We start from the raw sequence: 17,689 nt of genomic DNA, 5'->3' as shown, positions 1-17,689 counted from the left end.
AGAAAGATGAGGCTTTCTGCTCCCGTAAAGATTTACAGCCTCGGAAACCCTGTACAGGGTCGCTATGAGTCGGAACCGACTCCACGGCACACAGCCATACACCTAAGGCACTGTAGTAGTGTAGTGGTTATAAACTGGGTTGTTAACCTCAATGTCAGCAGTTTGAAACTACTTACCAGCCATTCAGTGGGAAAACGAAGAAGCTTTTTGCTCCCATAAAGATTTACAGCCTCAGAAACCCTACATAGGGTCACTATGAGTCAGAACCAACTCCTTGGCACACCAGCACCACCACCACATACACACACACATTGTTAGTGCCAGAGTCAGTTCTGACTCATAGCTATCATATATAGGATTTCTGACGAGCAGCTAGTGAGTTTGAACTGCCAATATTGTGTTTCAAAGTGAACTTGCAATTCAATGCTTATCATATAATTCCACACCAAGACTGCTGTTTTTAAGTGCCATCGAGTCACTACTAACTCATAGCGACCCTGTATAGAGTTTCCGAGGAGTAGCTGGAGAGCTTTAACCACCAAGCTGCCTTGTAATTCAAAGTGACCTTGCAGTCCAGCGCATTAACCCACAATACCACACAAGGATATGCATATGTAAGGTGCTCCATGCACTCAAATATATATTAGCACATATATTTGAGCCTACCAGCTACCCTGTAGGAGAAAGAGGAAACTTTCAGCTCCTGTGAATATTTAAAGTCTCAGAAACCCTATACGGATTGCTATGAGTTGAAACTGACTCCATGACATGTCCTGGTATGAGTCTGTAAGATAAACACTGGACCACAATGTTGGCAGTTCAAACACAAGAGCTGCTCCTAGAAACCCTATATAGGGTCACTATGAGTCGGAACCAACTCTATGACACTTAACAATATACATATATATATGTATATATATGGAGTCTTGGTGTGGTGCTGCATGATAATGCGCTGGACTGCAAAGTTGGTTTGAACCACAATGTCGGTTCTTCAAGCTCACCAGCTGCTCCTTGGAAAGTCTACACAGGGTCACTGAAAGTCGGAACCAACTCAAGAACATTTAGCAGCAACAACAATGTACATATATACGGTAGTGGTGGTGGTGGTGGTATGTATGCCGTGGAGTGGGTTCTGACTCATAATAACCCTACATAGGGTTTCTGAGGCTGTAAATATTTATAGGAACAGAAAGTCTCATCTTTCTCCTGCAAAAAAGCTGGTAGTTTCAAAAAGCTGACCTTGAGATTAGCAGCACAAATTGTACTAATTATGCTACCAGAGCTATATATATATATAAAACAACAGCAACAACATATTAAGGTTACTTTAAACAGAGCCTTGGTGTGGTGGTGCTATAGGATAAGAAGCATTGGACTGCTAACCACAGGTCAGCAGTTCAAACCCATTAGTGGCTCCCTGGAAACCTAATACAGGGCCCCCATCAGTTGGAACACACTTGATGGCACTTAATAACAACATAAGCAAAAGGAGTCCTGGTGTGGCGCTAGGAAAAACACTGGCGTACTAACTGAAAGGTCGGTGGTTCAAACCCACCAGCTGCTCCTCAGAAACCCTATACAGTGTCACTATGAGTCAGAACTGGCTCGAGGGTACTTAACAACAATATCAACAACATAAACAGAAAATAAATACATAAATAAACAAATTAAAAAACAAATAAAATTTGGCAAAGGTATGATCACACATCCAACGACAGAAGACTCATGCAAAGATGCTAAATGTCATTAGCTATCAGAAAAATACAAATAAAAAACATAATGAGATACCATTTTACCCCTACCTACTAGGAGCCCTGATGTGGTACTGTAGGATAACAAGGTAGGCAGTTTAAGTCCAGCAGTCACTCTTTGGAAACTCTATATAGGGTCGCAATGAGTTGGGATCAACTAGATGGCACACAACAACAAGGATGACCAAGAAAGGAAAACAGCAAGTGCTGGTGGGAATGTGGAGAAATCAGAACCCTTATTCACTGGTAGGGGGAATGCAAAATGGTACCGCCATCATGGAAAAGAGTCTGGTGTTTCCTCAAAAAAACTAGAGGTAGAGTTAACATATTGCTGTTGTTGTTAAGTGCCATTGAGTTGGTTCCAATTTATACCTACCCAGTATAGGTTTCCGAGGAGCAGCTGCTAGGTTTGAACTACAGACCTTTCAGTTAGAAGTCCAGTTGTTATTCAACAGCACCACACCAGGACTACCATATTGTTATTGCTGTTGTTAAGTGTCATCGAGTCAATTCCAACTCATAGTGCCCGTGTACAGGGTTTCTGAGGAGAAATTAGTGGGTTTGACCTAGTAATCTTATGGCTCACAGTCTAGTGCATATTCTACAGTGCCATACCAGGATTCCATATGACCTAGTTAAAAAAAAAGGAAACAACCTAAGTTGTTGTTATTGTTATGTGCCATGGAGTCGGTTCTGACTCATAGCGACCCTGTACAGGGTTTCCGAGGCTGTAAATCTTTACGAGAGCAGAAAGCCTCATCTTTCTCCTGCGGAACAGCTGGTAGTTTTGAACTGACCTTGTGGTTCGCAGCCCAATATGTAACCACTACGCTACCAGGGTTCCTCAACAACCTAAGCTAGTGCCTATTAATAAATGAATGGATAAGTAAAACGAGGTACATGGATACAATGGAATACTACTCTGTGATAATGAAAAATGAGTTCCCTAAACATCTTAGAACCTCATAGAACCTGTAGGACATTATGTTGAGCAAAATAAGTCAATCTCACACAAAACCATCCCTCCTCTACAAATGGTATATTCTCACTTTTAGGAAATGATGTGAACAAGTCAATATATAGAAACCAAAACCAATGTTCATTAGTGGTTACCAGAATGGGACACGGGAGAAGGAGTAGTCTAGTCACTTTAGGTAATGTGCCCTTGTTATTTTTGGTGATGGAAAAGATGACACTGAATGAAGGTAACACGCACACAGTTTAACATAGAAAAATTATGTCACTATAAACATACATAAGAAAAAAGAAACAAACCATATTGGTAATTGCTGTGTTGTTGTTGTGTGCTGTAGAGTTAGTTGGTTCCGACTCATAGCAACCCTGTATAGGGTTTCCAAGGAGTGGCTGGTGAGTTTGAACCAACAACCTTGCAGTTCAAACTGACCTTGAGATTTGAGTGCTTATCCTATAACGCCACACATAAAAAGAATATATTACTTCAAAATAACAAAAATATATGTAGTACTTATGTGACATATGTATGTGTTGCTGTTGTTAGGTACCACTGAGTGTGTTTCAATTCACAGTGACCTTATCTATAACAGAATAAGACACTGTCTGGTCCTTGTCATCCTTCTAACTGTTATATTTGATCCCATTGTTGTTACCACTGTGTCAATGGCCTCATTTGGGGGAGGGAGGAAGGGTCTTCCTATTTTTCACTGACTCTCCACTCGTTACCAAGGACTGATGATTATTCACAACATGCCCAAAGTATGAGAAATGAAATCTTGCCATCGTCACTTCCAAGGAACAATCTGGTTGTACTTCTTCCAAAACAGATTTGTTCACTCTTCTGACAGTCTGTGGTATATTCAATATTCTTTGCCAACACCATAATTCATATGCATCAACTCTTCTGTGGTCTAATTTCTTAATTCACCGCCCAGCTTTTTCATGCATAAGAATGACGAGAAATAACTTAGGTAAGGCAAACCTTAGTCCTCCAAGTAACATTTTTGCTCTTTGATACTTTAAACAGGTCTTTGGCTGCAGATCTGCCTAATTCAATATGTCACTTTATTTCTTGACTGCTCTTTCCATGAGTGTTGACTGTGGATCAACATGTTTAGGTATGTATATATTTTTTTGCTAAGTGCCAGGGAGTCATTCTAACTCATAGCGATCCTGTACAGGGTTTCCAAGGCTGTAAATCTTTACAGAAGCAGAAAGCCTTATCTTTCTCCCATGGAACGGCTGGTGGTTTTGAACTGCTGACCTTGCAGTTCGCAGCCCGATTCGTAACCACTATGCTACCAGAGCTCCTGGTATGACATGCAAACTCGTGCAGTGTTTAATATTTTTTTGGAGTCCTGATGTGGGGCAGAAGGATAAGTACTCAACTTCAAGGCTGGTTTGAACCGCAAGGTAAGTAGTTCAAACTCACCAGCCACTCCTCAAAAGCCCTATACAAGGTTGTTGTGAGTTGGAACCGACTCAGTGGAACTTAACAAAATTGATATGAATACAGGTATCTATGTTATCCCTAGTTTATATATATGAAAGTATGTCAAAACTATTGCTACTACAGTTCCAGTTCATGCATGTGCAGACTTATTTCAAACAAAATATGTTTTAAAATGTCTTGGTAATCAGTGGATAGCAACAAACACATTCCCTCAGTAATACATTTGTCTTAGTTTCATTAGGGTGCCTTCAAAAAAAAGTTCCAATATAAACAGTGGCTCCTGAGGAGATCTTCCGGGCCAGAAAGGTCAGCTCAGAAAGTTGTGGTGACTGATTTTTCAGATTCCCAAGGGATATTAATCTTAAAAGATTTCTCAAAGAACACAGGATGATCACAGAGGCTTATTGGGAAGAAGTTTTAAAGAAAGCTGTAAACTTTATTAGTGAGATAAAGGCCAGGAAAGTAGTATTGAGGAATTTTTTTCTATCATGACAATTCACCTGCACATTATTTGAGCATACTAAGGACTATTCTATGAGAATTTCATTGGGAAACCTTACCCCATCCACCCTACAACCCTGATCTTGCCTTTCAGACTTCTTTTTGTTTTCCAACCTCAAAGAACATCAAATAGGAACAAGATTTGGGTCCCTCAAGGATGCCAAACTGCCATTTTGACATGTAAATCAAAAAGTACATTATTCTTCGAGAAAGCATTAGAGAGATGGAAGCATTGCTTTTAGAAGTGTATAGCCCTTGATGGAGCATAAGCCAAGAAACAATAACTTCACATTTTGGTATTTTTGTTGAATAAGGGTTCCTATGCTTTGCAGCAATAATTTTTGAATTACCCTCATATAATAAAGCACATGGGGGCACAGTTAAAGACATTTCTTAAACATAACCAAACACCTTGTCGTTGTGGTTAAGTGCTGTTGAATTGGTTCTGATTCATAGGGACCCTAAATAGGGTTTCTAAGGAACAGCTGGTGGATTTGAACCACTGACCTTGTGGTTAATAGTCCAGTACTTATCCTACCGCACCACACCAGAACTCCAACCAAATACCTAGCAGGATTGAATTAGTGGGTTTCAAGGATTAGAACCATATTCTTATAGAACATCTCAGTAGCTTGGCAAAATACAGTTCATATGGTAGTCTGATTGACTACTACAAGAACAAGCAGTTGTTCACCTGGGAGCCATCAAGGCAAGTGGTCATGTCCCTTCAGGGCAAACCCACATCCACGACTCAGACTCAAGGGGAATACACGAGCAGGCATGTGGTCTTGCTGGTGACCAAATTAGTCTACCGATAAGATGTAGTGGGGGAAAAATAGCAATGAAGCTGTTAGCTAAGTCTGGCCATGTTCAATAGACTCCTGTCAACCTGAATTGAGACCTGGCTGGCCAGCAGTATGGCAAGACCTGGGGACTCCTGGGCCAAGAGACATGGACACAGCCAGAGAAGACTAGAGTAGAGAGTGAAACATCCGGCTGATATGAAGTGAGGGTAGATGGACAAGAACACCCAAACTTGCAGATAGTACCCATCTGACCTGGCTTTAATGGTTGGATGATCAGAGCTTGACTAGAAGAAGAAAGAAGAGGGAAAGAGGGAAAAAAAGAGTAATCCACTACAATTTGATGAACTTGACCTGTACTTATGGATGTAGTAGCTTAAAATAGGGAACGAATCTTTACAGCGAGGGTCATTCCCACCCCCTTGATACACAGGATTGACAGGAATGGGCAACTTAGACATTTGCTACCCAACAAGGGCCAGGGGTGGGGGGGCGGGAGATAGGTAATGGTTTACAAAGGCAAGAAGTGACTGGCTTACAAGTGTTCAAAAGGGAGCCTAGTTCCAGAGGGTATGGGGAAAGGTAGAATCTCTACTGAGAAGTTTCCAACCTGTCTAGACAGGGCTGGTAAAAGGAGATGGGGATAAGACTCTTGTGGTTCAATAGTGAACAATTGCTATCAGGACTGACTGTCAATGTTGGACTTGTAAAGGTAGATGTTTTGTGACAAAAGGAGGGGAATGATTGATTTGCAGTCCAGGAGCAGAGGTCGTTGGGACCATCAAGGGAGAAGAGCGGACTGCAGGGCCCTATCCAGAGAAGAAGCGACACCAGAGATGGAGGCAGAGACGATGACGTGGAGAGATGGAGCGGCTGGAAACTGTGGACTCACGGAGGGAGAGGGGCTGTGTGCTGATGGCCAGGGGGCAGGCCTGCGGTGTGTACCCTTTGGTTGTTTGATGATGCATGGAGGGGACTGTAATCATCATAATGAAACGAAACACAATAGGATGAATGTAAAGCTAATGTTCTCCCATTAATTAAATAAACTATCACTTAATTCACATTAAAAATTAAAAAAAAAAATACAGTTCACTAACTTATGTTTTATTGCCTAGTTTGGTGAGTAGTGTGTGGGGTATTAAAATCTTGCAAGTGGCCATCTAAGATATAACTATTAGTTTATACTTGTCTGGAGAAAAAGAAAAAAAAAAGAAGCCAAAGTCTCAAAGGCAGAAAACTAGTCTGTAAGACAAATAAACTCATCTACTAAGCATAGTGGTTACGAATCGGGCTGCGAACCTTAAGGTCAGCGGTTTGAAACTACCAGCCGCTCCACGGGAGAAAGATGAGGCTTTCTACTCCCGTAAAGATTTACACCCTCGGAAACCCTGTACAGGGTCGCTATGGGTCGGACCCGACTCGATGGCACTTAACAACAACAACAACAACTCTAAGACCAGAAGAATGAGATGGTACCTGGCTACCACTACTGAGTCTTCTAATAGGGGCCACAATAAATGAACCTTGGCAGAACGGAGGAAATTGGAATTAAAACTCAAATTCCTAAAAAGCAACAACCAGACATACTGGGCTGGTTGAGACTGGAGGACTCCTGTAGCCTGATGTTCTGAGATACTTCTCAACCCCAGAACCAAAAGTAACCTCTGAGGTCACCTTGTAGTTAAATAACAGACAGGCTCAAAATATGATTGTCACCTGTAAGTACTGTGCTCCTTTAATATGAGATGAACAGTCAATATTTTAAAACAAAGATAAGGATGTAAGGGAAAGTGAAACTAAATTAATGAGAAATGAATAACCAGAACAGAAATCATGGGAATATTCACACACTGTGAAGAATATAACCAATGTCATTGGACAATTTATGTAGAAATTGTTGAATGGAATCCTAACTGCTGTGGAAACCTTTACCCAAAACGTGTTATTAAATATACGAGGGAGCTGGCTTCACAAAGTTCATGGAAAAATGGAAAGAAAGGAAAGCGGAATTCTTCAGTGAACTTTTTGACGCCTCATTTAAGGGCAGTCTCTACATAATGAATAAGATTCATTCCTAACTGTGTCTTAGGTCAGTCAAAACAAGTAACTACAGTTCTTATTTAGCCTTACTTTATGCAAGAAAGGTGTCCTGCTCAGGACTATAGACTCAGGGGCACAATGGTCAATTGCCATAACAAAGTTCTACATCCTACTTTGGTGAGTAAGTAGCATCTGGGATTGGTCTTGCTAAGAAAGAAGAGTGATGAGAATTTAAGAGGCTTGGAACAAAACAGTCCAATGGACTAATGGAACATGTTAACATCACTCTCCAAGATTCTTGAGACCAGAACTAGATGATGCCTGGCTACCACTACCAATGCTCTGAAAGGGATCACATTAGAAGGTCCTGAACAGAATGGCAAAATGTGTGGAACAAAACTAAACATTTAAAAAAAAAAAAAAAGATTGAGTATATTGATTAGAAAGAGACTGGAGGAACCTGAGACTATATAACTTTCAGGTCCGGAAAGGAGCTCACCCTCGTGGCCCAACTTTCAGCCAAGCAGTAAATAGGTATACAAAGGAGGAAACAACACTGGTAAGGTATGCTTACTATGAATGTTGGAATGGTCAATTGTTAAAAATCAAAACGGCAACATTGACCTAAGGACAAAGTTGAGAAGGGATAGGAAGGTCGGTGGAATGGGAATAGGAACCACAGGGAGGGAGGGGATTGCAATCATTAAGATGAAACCAAGTAAATGATTTGTTGAATGTAAAACTGAAGATCTTGCCTGTAAACCTTCACTCAATTCACAACAAAAAAGTAAAAATAAAAATAAAGAAAAGAAAGGTGCCCTGGTGGCACTCTAGGATAGCACTGGACTGCTAATCACAAGTTTGTTAATTCAAACCCACCATAAGCTCTGCAAGAGAAAAGATGAGGTTTTCTTTTACCATAGGATTTACAGTGGTGCTACAAGTCAGAATTGACTCGATGGCAGTGGGTTTGGTTTTTGGGTTAGTGTAAGAAAGGAGTCTTGGTGGTGCAGTGGGTCAAACACTGAATCACTAACTACAAGATCAGTGGTTCAAACCCACTAGCTGCTCTTTGAGAGAAAAATAAGGCTGTCTGCTCTTGTAAATATTTAGTCTCAGATAACCCTATAAAGCAGTTCTACTCTGCCCTATAGGGTTGCTATAAGTCAGAATTGACTTGACGGCAGTGGGTTTGGTTTGTTTTTATATTTTTACTGCAAGAAAAAGTTTTTAAACCTTTGCAATGACTTAAAAACTGCACATGCAGTAAATGATGGTGATTGAGATGAAGAATTTGTTGCAAGTATATATTGGTTCAATTGTTTCAAAGTGAAAGCAATTTTATATAAAAATTAGGGCTTCAAAGACCAAATGCCCTAGTCAAAGATGCACTTCAAATGCGTGTGACTCTCCAAAGGCCTGCCAATAACCCAGTCTCACCCACAGGCTCCAGAAAGAGCTCAATATACCTCTTCCCAATCTCCCATTCCAGAACTTCAATTTATGAGTTTTCCTCTTCTGGTTGCTGTAACACATCACCCAAATTGTAAAACTTCTAGTCTGTTTTTGTTTTGTTTCATCACCCATGGCAGAAGTCCAAAGCCCTGTGCAAGTAAGGAGCTCTGGTAGCGTAGTGGTTACAAATCGGGCTATGAACTGCAAGGTCAGCAGTTTGAAACTACCAGCTGTTCCACGGGAGAAAGATGAGGCTTTCTGCTCCCACAAAGATTTACAACCTCGGAAACCCTGTACAGGGTCGCTATGAGTCGGAACCGACTCCACGGCACACTACAACAACAACAACAAGGAGCTCTGGTAGCACAGTGGTCACAAATTGGGCTGCGAACCTCAAGGTCAGCAGTTTGAAACTACCAGCTGTTCTGCAGGAGAAAGATGAGGCTTTCTGCTCTCACTCCCATAAAGATTTACAGTCTCAGAAACTGGGTACAGTGTCACTATGAGTTGGAACTGACTCCACGGCACATAACCACCACCACTAGGAATTGAATATTCAACATTTATAACTTGGGGACTGACTATAAAGGATTATAGTAGAATTAGGAAAGCATGTTTCAGGTTGAGCCAGCTGTGACATAAGTGAACCAGATGAGAAGGGAATACAAGAAGATGAGCACAACCTTTGTCGAAATGATATCTGCATATATTACATCACTTCCCCTCATATGGTTACCTAGGTTTTGGCCAGCTCAGGCTAAAGGGGAAGCCTGTAAGGAAGCAGTGTATTTATACTATTTAAGTGTACATGCTCTAAAATCCATTTAAATAAGTCAAATCTTGATAGCAGTAAGAAAATCTGCAGAGTTTTACATTGTCCCAGCCAAGCATCCACATGAGTGTCAGCTCTATTACCCATGCCAACAACTCCTACGTTTAGTAAAAACGATGTCAAGTACTATTCAAATCTCAATCTTCTAATGTTTACTTAAATGAAAAAATAAAGATACAACACTGCATATGATCATAAATATGCAAAAGAAGTATAAGAAAAAAACGTAGGAGATAACCAAATGCAAATTTCAAACATGATCATATCTGGGTGACACCTTTCCATATTTTCCAAATAGTGTAAAATAAGCATGTTTTCCTTCCATAAATGGAAAAAATAAAATAAACTTCATTTAAAAGAAAAATAAATCCCTATTTTTTTAAAATATAAGCCATTTCAACCTGGCTTTGAGAGCTTACCTGATCAGCATCGACAAACAGAAATTTGTCAACAACAAGAGGGAAAAGGACATCCAGGAAGAGGATCTTGTAACCCCATATAATGCGCTGTTTCTCAGTTTGCTGATGAAGCCATCGGGGCCACTTGTACTGAACAAGTTCATACTGGAAATTGTATTCGTTTGCCATGTAAGGTATAAATTCCTATTTGCAGACACAGGAAACAATAAACAATCAATTTATTTTTTAAGAAAACTAACCTCATAATGTAAGTCAGACACTAGAACACACAAGTAAAACACATTCATCAAAATAAATAATTTGCTTCTGACTCACTTGTGACTATATAAAAGAATACACATAAACTTTTTGTCTTAATTATAATTTCTTTATGACTGTCAACAAAAGAAATGACAAGTGATGGCTTTTAAGTAACTAATGTACATCTGTGTGTGTGTGTATGTGTTTATCTTAAAGGCACATGAATTTTAAGCCCATTTGCTTAAACTAGATTTAAAAAAAACTTGATTACAACCCACCCTCGAAGCTGTCTGCCCCAGGGAATAATATAGCAAAACTTAAATATGAACAGTCCCTAGTAAAGTCTGTTATATTAAAAATTTGAGGCATGTTCAATGGTCTGTAATAACCAACAAGTGCTAATTTGCGGTATACATCAAAATATTATCATTATTACTGTATTATGTTAAAGATGTCTTAGTGTATCTGGAAGTGGTTTTGTGACCTTTTTATGCATATAAGGGTATGCTCTATACTATTTGAATACTAAGACAAGTACTTGACATATGTTAGATACAAAATGCACCCACCTGTTACAATTTATGTACAAATTTGACTTAAAAACAGTTTTAGGAATATAATTCCTTCATAATCAGCTGACTGTCTGTACTTTGGATAATTATTCTGTCATCTTTAAAGAACAAATCCAGTAGATTCTAAGTGTGTGTGCAGTTGGCTTTCTGTATCCATTAGTTTTGCATCTGTGACTTCAACCAACCACAGATAGAAAAAAAAAAAAAACGTTTGGAAACAACAACAACAAAGCAATAAAGTACTATTTATCTACATGGTGTTAGGTATTATATGCAATCTAGAGATGATTTAAAGTATGAAGAGGATGGGATAAGGTTATATTTTTGTGAAAATACCATACCATTTTATATTTGCATAAGAGAATTGCAAATCTATGGATTTTGCTATTTGTGGTGGTTCCTGAAACCAATCATCTACAGAAACACAGGGACAACTAACTGGACTTTCAGGGGTCCAGAAGTGAGTTAATTATCAAGTAGATATTGAATACATTAAAAGTCACCTAATAAATTCTATGTAAAAAAAGAAGAAAAGAGAAAGTAGCTAAGATGATATCCTAAGCACATGCACTATGCTATCCCTCTACAACAAATACCTGAGAAATCAAGTGAAACAGACACAAAATATAATTCTGAAACCCTGAGCATCAAATGAAAGGACAGAGAATTAAACATTGATTGAAAGAAGAAAACTGAACAAAAGCAGTGAATAATGACAGATACAGAACTATAAGGTACCCTGCCAGTTGGTCCAGGACAGTGTTTCCCTTGTGGCACAAGATAATCAGAGTTCCCAAACGAGGAACACAGGAAGGTGGCTTCATGGAACTTCAAGAAAGAGATACAACATCGAGAAAAATCTAGATCGAAGCAAGATTAGATCAAGACGTAGTTATAGGGAGAAAAAAACAGGAAAGCGGCACAGAACTTCAAGACTCATGTGACCAATAGAATAGGGAATGAGCTGTTTACTACAGAGATAGAAGCATTCACCAACACTGGTCATCTGGATTACAGACTGAAGATACTGGACTCTGGGCATCCCTCAGCCTTGGACTGAATTGGGATAAGAATAACTTATCAGCTGCACTTGCCCAGGAATGCATTGGCATCCATGTTGGTGATCAACTACCAGGAATCCTCTCTTCTACCCCAAACCCTCCCAGTGGACCGGAGGTGAGGGTTCTGTTACCATTCCCCACCCGGTAGATGGAAAAGCTCCTCCTGCCACCATTCCATTTCCTGCCATCTTCTCTTATGTCCACAGCGGCCTTGGGCACATGCCCTTGTGGGCACAGTTGGGGCATGTACAATCACAGACTGAGTGCCAAGTATCCATTACTTCCATGGTTGGTGGTGTGTACTCATGCCTGCTGCTGCACCAATTTCCTGGCAACAGGAAACACACACTCAAGCAAACGACAACCAAAAAAGAGCAGGAGTGGCAATATTAATTTTTCATAAAGCAGACTTTAAGGCAAAAACCAGCATAAGAGAAAAGAAATGATTAAAGAGTTGAATAAGAAGACACAAAGGAGCTCTGGTAGCATAGTGGTTACGAATCGAGCTGCTTATCTCACAGTCAGTAGTTCAAAACTACCAATTGTTCCGTGGGATGGGGCTGATGAAAAGAGATGGGGATAAGACTCTTGTGGTACAATGGTGAGTGATTGCTATCAGGACTGACTGTGAGGGTTGAAAATGTAAAGGTAGACATTTTGTAGCAAGAGGAAGGGAGTAGCTGACTTTGCAATCTGGAAGTCCTGAGGTCCTTGGAACCATCAAGGAAGAGGAGTGAAGTGCGGGACCCTACCCAGAGAAGCAGTGACGTCAGAGATGGAGGCAGAGATGATAACTAGGACAGATGGAGCAGCTGGGGACTCTGGACTCAGGCAGTGAGAGGGGCTGTGTGCTGGTGGCCAGGAGGCAGGCTTGCAGGGTGTACCCTTTGGTTGTTTGGTGATGCATGGCGGAGATTGTAAATCATTGCAATGAAACAAAATACAATAGGATGAATGTAAAGTTAATGTTCTCCCATGTAAACTATCACTCAATTCACAATAAAATAAATAAATAAATAAATTTTTTTTTTTTAAAAAGCTTGGGTGGTGTCATATAGTGGCTTCTCCCTAACCAAAGCAAAGCAACGTGAAGAAAATCAAAGACTCAAAGAAACAATTAACCGAAACGACTAATGGAGCACACAATTCACAGCATTTTGAAGTTCTTATATCAAGGGAAAGACTGACACCAAGATACAAAGGAACACTGAGCCTAAAGATGCTGAAAGAAGCCCTTTTTCCAGAGTCAGCTCTGAGTTTTGACCTCTAGCCTCCCAAACTGTAAGAGAATCAATTTGTTAAAGCCATCCACCTGTGGTATTTCTGGTACAGCAGTATTAGATAACTAAAATAATCCTCTTTACACCAAACAATATACAGACCTATAATGTGAACAAAAATTACAAAGGAATGTACTGCTGAAAATAATCAACATTAGGAGATCAAAAGGTCAGCATTTGCCAAGAGCCAAAAGTTCTGAATGCAAGAAAGAGCAGGAAAGGATAAACAAAAATGAGAACATAGGGAGAAACTAAAAAGTGCTGTTACACTGAGGAGATTGCAATTAATATGAAACAAAATGTATATAAGTTGTTAAATGGTAAGCAAATTTGCTTTGTAAAATTTTGAACCTGTATAGCATTTCTAAGGAGCCAACTGATGAACTTGAACCACCAAGCCTGTGGTTCAAAGTGAATTCACAGTCCAGTGCATTAACCCACAGTGCCATACCAGGACTCCAGATAATAAATAGTGACTGACATAAATAAAACAGGAAATGTTCCAAGTGCATTGTTGTGCACAAAGGAAGCATTGTTTACACACATTATCTGATAACTGTTCATGATCAAACTGATCAGTCTCACAAATGGAAACCAACACTAGGCTTTCCAAATTAACCAAGACGTGCATGCTTTAGAGGGAGGGAACATTATTTCAACTAAACACTGCTTCTGTTAAGCAAAAGTACAGAATTCTTCATGTTTCAATGAGATGAAAATCTGTGTTTGGTTCATAACTTAAAATCAACCAGCCAGAGAGAATAATCAACATATAAATATGCAACTGAATTAAGGTATCCAAAGGAAAAAAAAAATTAAAAACAGATACAGATAAAACAAAAGTAGTAAGACGTACCGGAAGTACCTTCTTAATAAGAATGCTTTCCTTTCCCCCAAGGAACATACCTTAAATGTCGGGGACAAATAATTCTTTAAGAACCAGAATTTCACAGGGGTCTTGGTATTCTTCAGTACCGATAGCATCATTATACTGTCAAATAAAGGCAAATAATGATAATCTCCCAATACTTTTTAACCTCAACACCATCAAGTAATCAGTCAAGCAGCCACTAAATGTTCTTCCCAGCAAAGCTAACTGATGGCTCAATTAGGTAGAGAGAGACCTACAGTCATAGAAAATTGTACCTATTCATACTTATAAAGCTATTTCACTTGGGGTATGAGGAAGTGTTTCTAACTCATAAAAACAAATTTGTTGTAACTATGTTGCTATCACTTAACAACAACATGTTGCTGTTAAGTGCCTTTGAGTTGGTTCTTACTCACAGGACCCTGTACAGTTTCCAAGGAACAGCTGTTGGGTTTGAACTGCTGAATTTGAAGTTAGCAGCCCAGTGCTTATCCTCCAGTGCCACACCAGGGCCCCAAGTACTATGCCTTGTGTGAGGTAATTATGCTACAACTTAAAAAAACAATGTTTTATGTGCTAGTATTTTAGCTGTGGTGCAATTGAATAAAGGGGTATATGGTAGGTGACTATATCAATCTCTGTAAAAGAGCTGATAAAGCCACAGTGGCATCTGGTGCTGTAGAAATCACATTGCCTGCATGCCTTCCACAGTACACAATGGAGAATTCTACAGCGAGGAGAGCAGAGAGAGGTTACTCAAAAAGAAATGGTTATAGATTCAAGATAGAAATAAAACAATTTTGACTTAAGTATCTTAATTCAGTTGTTATCAACATTCAATGACTATTATTTTAGGTCAGATATTATATCTTGTAAAGCACCACACCAGGATTCCTGGTGTGGCACTGTAGGATCAACACTGGACTGCAAACCACAAGGCCAGCAGGTCAAACCTATCAGTTGCTCCTTGGAAACCCTATACAGGGTCACTACGAATTGGAACCGGCTCGATGGCACTTAACAACAACATTATTTCTTGGAGAAAGGTGGGTCAAAAATGAGTGAAAATGACATTTTGATTATGTGCTATACAATATTTATAGTGAAAAGTAACAAATCAAAAGAACTCTGGGAGTTAGGAAAGTGACTCTCACTGAACCATTCTGATGATCACTAATGGCAAAGGTACTCCTGAGTGCCACCACTGTGTCAAACAGGCACTTTTGTCACTGTGGCTTCTTCTAGTTCTGGTATATGACCCCATACAAGTCCCTCACTCTTTGAGCCACTGTGGTTTTCTTATCTATAAAATAGAGGACAGTTCTAAATTTCCATGGAAGATAGTAAAGCGCTGCATGGCCCAGTTCTGTGTCTATTTTATGCCAACCTTCTAATTTTGGTTTCAAGCAATGCTTCATGGCACTAAGTGTGCACATTGATATTAAAGGTTTAGAGGTCTGTACTATCCAGACACATTTACTACCCAGGTCAACTTCAGATAGCTGATCTGTTAAACACATTACATGTGGTAGTCATATCACAATTCCCAGAGTATTTCAAATGCATGGAATTATAATGGGTTGAATCCCACAAAACTTTCTAAATGAGACTACTGTGACAAATTCATTCTCATATACTGTAAACTGAAATAATCAACAAGACTAACCGAAGAAATCTTTCATACAGATGACCAGATGCAACAGAGAAAATATTAATTACATCATCTTTATCTTGTTTCATTTCCTCAGTCTTTTGTCCTCCTGAAAAACCCCTGTAAAAATAAAGGCAAAAAATAGAACACTTGAAATATTAGTTCAGGTATTCAGCCCTTGAAGATAGAGGCAGAGGTACTGATTTCCTACTCACACTCCTTCCTAAAGGGAGGAGGCATCCTCTCACATTCTGGAAGTGAGTAAAAAGAGCAACAGAAAACCATCCACGGGAGAATAAGCAGGATAACACGGCACAGTTTTGTTTTAGGAAGAGATATTTAGCATCAGCTGTCCTGTAGAATGCAGTTTTTACAACAGGAAATAAATTGAGTGATTATCAATATTAATCAACACTCCAAAGAGCAGGTAAAACCCAACCGAGTCAAGAACTATGGAAGAACAGTAGCTGCACCATGAATAGAAAGAATTTAGTACTCTAAATATAAATGTAAGACTTGACTGGCACAAAGCAGAATCTGAAAGACCCAGAGAAGAACTACTATACTGCATAGATAAAGTCTTTGTTTTTCCTGAAAAACACATTTTATGATGCTGACTTACCATTTAAAGGAGTCCCAAAATCCAGATTCATTCTCATTAGTTCCATCACTCAATAAGTCTTCATTCACCATATCTGCCTTCTTCTGTACCTGCAATGGTATGTGATGAATCTTATTATGCCTAAGAGACATAAAACTGATTTATAGTGGATTTGCATTGTGAATACTGTCAGCAACAAGGAATAAAGTAATTATCAATTACTTCTCTGATGAGCAGGTACAACCCAACGAAGAGTCTAGCTGTACTCAATAAAAGTAGCTTCACAATGTTGCTCCCATTAGAACCTTAAGTGAGGAGATAGCAGCCTCTTTTAATTAAGAAAAAATTATTTTCAGAATTCAAAATCATTTTGTATGTAATATGGTCTGAGTAAACTACAACTATGTAGGTAATGAGTGAAAACAGAAGCACAATTTACTGAGCTAACAGCTGTTCTAGATAAAGAGTACAGTCTTCGTGAGTTCAATTACCAGGCAGGAGCCATGTCACGTTGCCTCTTTTTATCAGGATGTATTAGTAAAAAGATGAGTTGAATCTTCTCTACAACATAGGTACCATTCTTATGTTGTGAGGTCTGCTTTACATTTTACAGTTATAAAATGGTGGCTTATTTTATAATATGTCTTATTCAAATTTAAAGCTCTAATAACTTTAAAATTTGAAGAATTAAGACTAGGAGCAAGAAGAGAAAAAACAGACTACCATTTTATAACTGTTAAGAGTTTTCATTTGTATTTTTCCAGTTTACTGAGAATAAAATAATCAATAATTATCTGAGTTTTACTCAAAAGGTAAAATCTCTCAGTTGAATAAAGTAAAAAATTAATATTTACAAAAGATCTTTTGTATTTAAAGCAGCACTTCTATAAATGCAATAGTAAAATTCCAAAGTAAAACTGAAATCCTGGGATGGTTTCAAGATATGTATTTTTACATAATAGTAACCGAATGCCAGTACAGTGCTACTTTTAGCAACTTATTAAAGATTGGCAGCCTTGGCATACCAAACTCACCTTCATTTTAATAATTTTGCTCTTGAAGTTGTTGAGGACGACAACAACTTCATCGGCATCAGGAGGAGAATCTGTACCATCATGGCTTAGAGAGAAAAGAATTACAAAAAATAATGAAGATGTTATAAAATATAACCTCAAAATACA

General features: G+C 39.0%; 1 protein-coding gene across 1 annotated transcript in view; it reads right to left on the bottom strand.

Moving 5' to 3' along the window:
- The window catches only part of UGGT1 (UDP-glucose glycoprotein glucosyltransferase 1), a 311,128-nt gene that overhangs the window by 28,457 nt on the left and 264,982 nt on the right, over nucleotides 1-17,689 (bottom strand). The window contains exons 32-36 of the mRNA XM_006877319.1: nucleotides 17,543-17,627; nucleotides 16,530-16,618; nucleotides 15,923-16,027; nucleotides 14,292-14,376; nucleotides 10,233-10,415 (exon numbers count right to left, since the gene is read on the bottom strand). Of these exons, the coding sequence (XP_006877381.1) occupies nucleotides 10,233-10,415; nucleotides 14,292-14,376; nucleotides 15,923-16,027; nucleotides 16,530-16,618; nucleotides 17,543-17,627 (547 nt within the window). The remainder of the gene's footprint in view (nucleotides 1-10,232; nucleotides 10,416-14,291; nucleotides 14,377-15,922; nucleotides 16,028-16,529; nucleotides 16,619-17,542; nucleotides 17,628-17,689) is intronic.

This window comes from Chrysochloris asiatica, unplaced genomic scaffold, assembly GCF_000296735.1.
Source record: "Chrysochloris asiatica unplaced genomic scaffold, ChrAsi1.0 scaffold00479, whole genome shotgun sequence".
In the NCBI taxonomy this organism is placed as follows: Eukaryota; Metazoa; Chordata; class Mammalia; order Afrosoricida; family Chrysochloridae; genus Chrysochloris; species Chrysochloris asiatica.
Note: the sequence above shows the minus strand (reverse complement) of the source record. Positions and strands in the feature narration are given on the sequence as shown.